The following is a 7,831-nucleotide window of genomic DNA, read 5'->3' as shown; positions in this document are numbered from 1 at the left end:
CTGGCGTGCGGAGCGGCCTGGCGTGGCCACCGAACGGGGCCCCGTGGCCACTCGGGACGGGGCGGCCGGTGGGGGTCGGGAGGGCAGGTCCGCTCCTCGCAGGAGCGCTGCTGCAGCGTAGCTGCGTTTAGTGATGCTAACGAGCTGGGAGGTGGGTGTCTGTCCTGAGATCCCCCTTCAGGACAGGGGAGACTGGCCGGGGGAGGCTCAGGCTGAAGGGCTTCAGACCAGGAAGAAGATGGGTGCCATCAGATCTAGGTGAGGGTGAGGAGCAGCACATTGCCAGCTGCTTCTCAGTGGGTGGAGGACGTAGTGCAGCCCTGCGGGTGCCGTGCCAGGTAGAGGAGAAGCCCTAGCAGAGGGTGGGGACAGCCCCGTTCAGGTGTCCCAGGAAGTCTGCCCACTCTTTTGAGTGAGGAACTGTTCTCCATGTGATGACCAACCCTCTGATAACTTCATGGTGGTTCTGTTTAGGAGGAGAGTGAGGAGCAGCATGTGTTCTGCTGTCTTCCACTCCAAGCTAAGTGGCAAAAGCATTCTCCAGGAGGCTTTTAGCACAGCAAGAGCTGCTGTCCCAAAGGACCACGGTGCTTCCCATGCAGTCTTGTGTGAGTGGGCTGGTCCCCTGAGATGGGATGTCTGGGACAAAACCCCAGTCCTGAGGGGCTGTGAGGTCCTGTAAATGGCCCGATGCCCTCCAGATGGGATGCCAGGAGAGGGGACACCCCGGGGGAAAGCAGAGTGTCAGTGGGAAGCTCGGTTAAAACCACGGGCTCTACTTCTGGCCACTGATAGCCTCCTGTGGTGTGAGAGGGCTGGCTTGTGACTCCTTGTAAGCAAACAGTCTGGGGCAGCACAGCTGCTGTGATGCTTTTTTGTCCCCGTTTGGGGAAAGGGGGAAGATGCAGCTTGCTGGAGTGTCTAAAAATCTGCAATATTGGCTTCTCTGGGCAGTGTGTAAACACTCTTATCTGAGCTAAGTTTAATAAATTGCCCAGTTGTTTGGAGGGCTGTGCAGACCATGTGACTGCTGACAGTGGGTCACAGCTGAGGCTTCCTGCCAGCTGGAGAGAGAGAATGCAGGTTTGCTGCGTGTGAGTGTGGAAAACAAGCACCTCTGGGACAGATTTTTTCCTGATTAAGGCGCTGTGAGGCAGTGATCCTTCTTCCACCAGTTCCTGAGGTGAGAGGCACGTTGGTTTGTGTGGTTGTGTGGTTTGTTTTTTGTTGGTTTTTTTCTTTGTTTGTTTTAAGCCACTTTCCAACAGGCTGATGCTTAGACTCTTTGGGCAGTGGTGAGGTTTGAATGGCTGATCCTCGAGGGTTGGCAAGCCATTCTTCTTGAGGCTTTGAGGCTTCATACCAGTGAAATGGCAGTAGGAAGACTTCCCTGAAGAGCTAGCACTGCTGGGAGCTGCAGGCAAATCTAGGAAGGTGGCTGGACTGGGCCACCTTGTCCTGTGTTCAGACCTGATCCATTCCCCTTGCCCAGCTGACCTGTGTCCCCTGGGGATGCCATCTTCTGTGATGGCACCAGTGCCAATAGCCACCTGTGTTTATAGAACAGGGGTCTTCCTCTGCCAAATGGGAGTAGAAGCAGGTTCTGAACATGGCCACAGATTCCAGTTGCAGTGCTGCTCCCATCACCTGGAGGGTTTGGATGAATTGGCTGGCGCAGGGTATGGTCCTCATGTGCAGCAGGAGGGTTTGGGCTCCTGTGGGGACTGAGTGAAGCAGCATGTCCCCCACTGTGCTCCTCTGCTGCAGCTTTTCCTGGGAGTAACTTCCTTGTTTGGGGCTCGTTTGCTTGAGCTACTCTGTCACTCAGCAATATTGAACTGCACAGCCTGCCCACTGCTGGCCCTTGTCCTCGCAGGGTCCCTCTGGACTGGCCCCAGCTTTGTCCCCCAGCTGCCTGCCATCCACAACAGATGCTCAGGCCTTTAGGGAAATGAGACCCAGGAACCTGAACTCAGAGCCTGGGGCTTTGGGTTGGCACAGACAAGGCAGATGGCTTCCATTTGCATTGGGTCTCCCCCAGTGACACTGTTGTGAAGCTGGCAGCTCTTGCAGCTGCAAGGTGTTGCGTTACTGCTAGTCCAGTGGAAGCAACTGCCTCCCAGAGTGGGCAAAGTAGTGGGCAGGAGGGAGTTCTGAAGAGTCTGGAGTTTTAAACCACTGAGAAGCTCTTCAAAGTACTGAGGTGTCTTTTTTTTCCTTCCTGTAGACTGTCGCCAGTACACGAACAGGAGCTGTGAGGAGTGTCTGAAAAATGTCACGGTAAGTAGCAGCAGTAAAACTCTCCCAACCTTTTGCAGTGCCTGAAAACACTGTGTGAGCTTGGCAGGACAGTTACAGAGCAGTTTCCCTCCTGGGAGCAGGGCTGCTCCCTTGCCCTGAGTACACTGTAAACGCCACCCACCCATGATGGTGAGAAGGCAAATGTCTCCTAGTGCTCTGGGGAGAGGCTGCTAGAAGCTGCTTAGGTTTTGTTGTATGCTTTTAGGGTTGAACAATGGAATTGCTGAGCCCCTCCTCATGGATGGGAGACGCTGTCAGGGCCATGTGCATGGTGAAGGAGCTGAGTGGGCTGAACCTGGCTGGTCATGCTGCCCCTCCACCAGTCTGGGGGTGCCATGGTGCTGGGTGGATGCAGGATGCATACCCGTGTCCTGCCCACCTCTGCTACCTTATCTCTGGTATCAGCAAACTTGAACTTGAGTCAGATCTTGCAGCTGACATAGCCAGAACCAGTTTGGCCAGAAACAGTTTGACCAAACCCAACCAAACACTGGTGTTGGGGGTTGGAGCCACCAGAAGAGGAGGTTACAAAGGTGCTGCTGGTAATCTGGCTGGGAAAGAATAGTGAGGGGGCACACACACAAAACTCCTTATCACCTTTGTACTGAGAGGCTTGTCTCAAAGGCTTTTGTGCCCCTACAGTGCTGTGTGGAACAAACAATTTGGTGATTATTACCATCATGCAAGCCAGGAGAAGAGTTCCCAGCACCTTTACTTGCTTTAGAAATCTGCATCCCGTTGCTACGGAGAGGTCCCTGGGGGCAGGCAGTGGTGGCCCTGTAGGTGCAGCTGACAAAGCAGAGCATGGCTAGCTGGCAGCACCCCTGCTCACCAGTAACACTGGGCTGCCTGGTTCCTGTGTCCCAGTGCCTGTGGTGTGCCAGCAGTGGGAGGTGTGTGGAGTACCCCGTCCGAAGAGTCCTCCCCCCGGCTGACCTCTGCGAGCTCCGCTCTGCACGCTGGGGAGTCTGCTGGGGTAAGTGGAGCCCTTGTGCTTGAGTGATGACTGCCTCGGGGGCTTGCTGCTCGATGGCACTGCCTGCTGCTCCTGCTAGGGGTGATGGGAGGCTTTCCTTGCCTTGCTTCCCTTTCTTTCTGCTGGGGTAGCAGTGAAAGGCTGAGGTAGTCAGGGTTCTCCAAACCTCCCGAGGCGTGGGTGAGGAAGCAGAGTGTGAGCAGTCTCTGCCTTCTGGCAAGAAGGACTTGTTGGGCTTTAGCTACTCTAAATACATTCCTCATGCTTTGGTGTGATGGAGGCTTCCCAATGTGGCTAGCACCTAAGAACAAGAGTCAGAGGTGCTCTGTGGGCAGCTGCCCACACAATCCTTAATCCTTCTTGGTGCTCAGTGTTCACACTAGTGTTGGACTCCTGGGCAGCCATTTACTCTGCACCCCATGTGTTGCTTCTTGCATGGCTGCTGGCTCTTCCCATCTGACAGTGTTGCTGCTTTCCCAGCAGGCTCTTAAAATTCACAGGGACTCTTGGAAACAGAAATGAGATGACTTCTCTGGAGGCCTGTGTGGGCTTCTAGTGCTGAGCGTGCTGTGGTCCTGCTCAGCCCTTGCCCATGTGAGAACTCCCTTTTCCAACCCCAGCTGTGCTGCAGCTGGCTGCCTGCAGCCAGGTCCCCTCTGAGAACTTCTTCTGGCTGCCTTTCCTCCTTGGTGCCCTGTTTGCTGGTGTGTTTCTGGAGAAATTAGTGTCTTGTTTGGACCAAACTTGGTGCATGCTCGTGCTCAGACAGGACTTAGCTTTTGAGGGCTTGAGGAAGGAGGCTGGGGCTTGGTTCCTCTCACCTGCCCCCTTGATGGGGAACTTGGAGCTGAATTGTGGTTGCCTGTCATCTACTGTGCTTGAGGCTGGGCTCTCTTCTCTACCCATGAGAGAACTGCCCCCATACCTTGTGGAGGAAGAGTCTCCTCTGTGAGCACTACAGGATGCTTTCCTGAAACTTGTGTAAGACCTTGAAATACTAGTTTTTATGTTGAGTAGCTTCATGAAAGGTTTCATTATATAACAATGCATTCCTTTGTTTGTAAAACTTGCTTTAGAGGAGATTAGCTCTTAAATGAGTCTGCATTTTTGGTGTGTGAGACTTAAGCTTTTTATCATCAGGTGGAGGAGTGCCCAGTGCTGTGCTGTGGACCTCTCTGGGAAGGGGTGCTTCTGAACCCCAAGCTCACCCTGAAAGCCAAGGCTTCAGAAGCATCAATACAGACACGAGCTGGTGGAGAAACTCCCTTTTGAGCTGAAGAGTCTGTTTGGGTTTGTCTCACTCCCACTGGGCTGAGTTCTGGTCTTTGGCTTTTGAGCTCTCCCCTACATGACTCTGTGGGTCTGTTGCAGTGCAGCCAGCAAAAGCTTCATCTTGCTCTGAGGCAAGACAGTGCTGTGGACAGTCAGGTCTTAAATACCATCTTTCTGCCAGCCTTACTGGGAGCCCAGACCTCTGTACTGCTGGGTGACTGCTGGAGAGGTTGCCTGTGAGGATAAACAAGAGTGTGCAAGCTGGTGGCTTGCTGACTTCTGGTCTCACCCATGACCTGCTAGGCCATGGCATCTGTCCATGGTTGGTGTGTGGAACCACATTCCTTGCATGGAGCTTGCCATGGTAGCCTGGGTAGGGATGGAGTATGATCTGAGAGGTGGCACAGTTGCTGACAGGGATCAAGCTCTCACAGTAGGAGTAGGAGGCTGGAGGCTTTGAAAGCAAGTTCAGTGGTGGAGTCAGCTCATCCTGGAGCACCCCAATAAGCCTGCTCCTGCTGAGTCCCTGCAGTGAGGGGACAGGCCATCATCTTCTGAAATGCCCTGTGTGCAGTGCTCAGGCTTTCCACTGGAATCTCTGTCTGTGTGGAGAAGAGGGGATCAGAAGTGCCCTGAGCAGGCTCAGATGCACTAGGGTTGCTCTAACTTGGCTGCTGTGTGTGAAGTGGCTCCTAAACAAATAATTCCACAGACCCAAGTCTCTGAATGGTCTGAGTCATACTTGGAAGAAACCCTTCTTTGTTGCACAGGATTCCAGGTGACATCTAGGTGTATCTGTTTTGGCTGCTGCCACTGCAGGAGCTGAGTGGGACGACTGCCTCCTGGGCAGCAGAGCTCAGAGCTGCTGTGGCACCACCACATCCCAGCAGCTTTTGTGCTGGGCGTGGGTGAGCAGATCCCCCAAGCTCTGGGGAGATGTGGTGGTGGGGTGCATGAAGCAGCCCTCTGCTTTCAGCTGTTTCAGCAGAACTGCTGGCCTCCAGCCAATAAATCCCAGTGGATCCTGTCTTGCTTTCTCTCTCATCCAAGGACTCCAGACAGGTGTAAGTGTCCCCAGCACACTGTCATCTCATCTTGCATGACTTCTGGCTCCTGTGGGCAGTAGCTCCTAGTGTTGAGCTGTGGCCTCTCTGTTGGAGGTTTCCTCTCAGTACTGAAGCCTCCATTTATTTTTTTTCCCCTTAATGTGTTACTGTTCACCTGGGTTAGTGATTAAGACAGCTTTGCTCCTGTTTCTGCTGGAGGAGTTTGACCTGAGTGAGCCTGTTCTTGCATTTTTTTCAGAGCCAGTGGCTGAGTGCTGTACTTAGCAGCTGCATGTGCTGGGAGGGGGTGTGTGTGCTGCTGCCAGTGCTGGGGGTACCTATAGATAACCACATCCACCTTGCTTCTGCAGGCTGATAAGCATGTCTCTAGCACAGTGGCTGGAGCTGCTGCTGACAGGAGCTGCATCACAGAGTCACAGAGCATTAGGGGTTGGAAGGGACCTCGAAAGATCATCTGCTCCAACCCCCTTGCTAAAACAGGATCAGCTACATCAGGTCACACAGGAAGGCGTCCAGGGTTTGGAATGTCTCCAGAGGAGACTCCACAACCTCTCTGGGCAGCCTGCTCCAGTGCTCTGTCACCCTCACTGTGAGAGTTTTTCCAAAAACCTCCTATGATCCAGCTTGTACCCCTTGCCCCTTGTCCAACCACTGGATCTCACTGAGAAGAGCCTGGCTCCATCCTCCTGACACTTGCCCTTTACATATTTATAGACATTAATGAGGTCACCCCTCAGTCTCCTTTTCTCCAGGCTAAAGAGACCCAGCTCTCTCAGCCTTTCCTCATAAGAAAGATGCTCCACTCCATCTTTGTGGCTTTGTGCTGGACTCTCTCCAGTAGCTGCCTGTCTTTCTTGAACTGAGAACTAGATAGAGTACTCTAGGTGGGAGTAAAGCAGAGCAGAGGGGCAGGAGAACCTCCCTCGACCTGCTGGCCACACTTAATGCATGCCAGGATGCCACTGGCCTTCTTGGCCATGAAGGGTGCACTGTTGGCTCAGATGTGTGCTGAATTGGCTCATTGTGTGCTTACAGATACTGGCAGTTGTGTATTGGTGTGCTCAATGTGTTGTGTTACATCCTTTAGTGAACTTTGAAGCCCTGATCATTGCCATGTCTGTGGTGGGAGGAACGATCCTTATCACACTGGGAGGCTGCTGCTGCTGCTGTTGCAAGAAAAAGAGGAAAAAGCAAGTATTGGAGTTGTTCCCTGTTTTTCTTGGGGTGGCTCAGAGGCAACCCACGTGCTGTTGCAGAACTGAGTGCTGAGCACTACTAACAGGCTTTTCTGTCTGTCAGGCCAGACAAGGATGATGAGAGAGCAGCCAGGGAGCAGGAGAAGAGGCGTGTGCGTCAGGAGGAGAGGTGAGGTCTCCCCACAGCCCCTGCTTCCCTCTGATTGAGCCAGGCCTCGGGCCACAGAACAATTTGGCTCCTTGTCTGTACAGTCAAACATGATGCCAGGAGGCATGTGGGGCTTGACACATGTAGTCATCATCTGCCTCAGCCCTAGCTCAGCTGCAAACCTCATGAGCAATGTCTTTCTGAGCTGGCTGGTGGATGCAGCATCACAGGAATGCTGCTATGTGTGGGCTCTGGTGGTCTCCAGTGCCTCCAGGAGGTGAGGAAGTGGGTGGCATGGGGCTGAGCAAGCCTGGAGCTCCCTAGGTTGGGAAGAAGCTGTAGCTACTCTTGCTTGGTTCATTGATCTGTGTTTTTTTTCTGTTGGCTTCTTGCAGGCGAGCAGAGATGAAATCACGTCATGATGAGATCCGAAGGAAATATGGTACAGTGCTGGCATGAGCAACTCAGACTTGATCAAGCAGCCTCTCTAACTGTGTTCCTTGCTGTGCTTACAGCTGCAGAGGAGACCTGGCCAGGGAGAACAGTCTCTGCTTCCCATATCTCAGTGAATTGCTCTCTTACCCTTTGGGAGCAAGTGTGGAGATGCTTAGGTTATGGTGTATGATCCCACACAACTGCTGCTCCTCTTGGGCAGGGAAGAGGGGGTGTTTAATACTCCTTGGGACCTGTGTCCTCCAAACCCACTATGTGAGAGAAGCTGCTGTGGCTTGACTGGAGGGGAGAAGCAGAAGCTGGTAGACATGGCCCTTCAGGCATGGTCCTACATTAGCCATTGGTTAATGAGAGGCTGGGGAGTCAGCAGAGTGGGGTGGAGAGGCAAGACCCTCCTGGGGCTGGACTGTTCTTCAGG

At 53.4% G+C, this 7,831-nt stretch overlaps 1 protein-coding gene across 1 annotated transcript; it reads left to right on the top strand.

Moving 5' to 3' along the window:
- Positions 1-2,227: 2,227 nt before the first annotated feature.
- Positions 2,228-7,402, top strand: PTTG1IP (pituitary tumor-transforming 1 interacting protein; the record flags this gene model as incomplete). Its single annotated transcript, XM_008942188.1, has 5 exons — positions 2,228-2,280; positions 3,169-3,277; positions 6,704-6,806; positions 6,916-6,981; positions 7,356-7,402. Coding segments are annotated over 5 exons (378 nt in total), but the record flags the coding sequence as incomplete, so codon positions are not given.
- Between the last annotated feature and the right edge of the window lie 429 nt (positions 7,403-7,831).

Source organism: Merops nubicus, unplaced genomic scaffold (assembly GCF_000691845.1).
Source record: "Merops nubicus isolate BGI_N331 unplaced genomic scaffold, ASM69184v1 scaffold10736, whole genome shotgun sequence".
Lineage (NCBI taxonomy): Eukaryota > Metazoa > Chordata > Aves > Coraciiformes > Meropidae > Merops > Merops nubicus.
The sequence above is the reverse complement of the archived record's forward strand: the minus strand, read 5'-3'. Positions and strand labels throughout refer to the sequence as shown.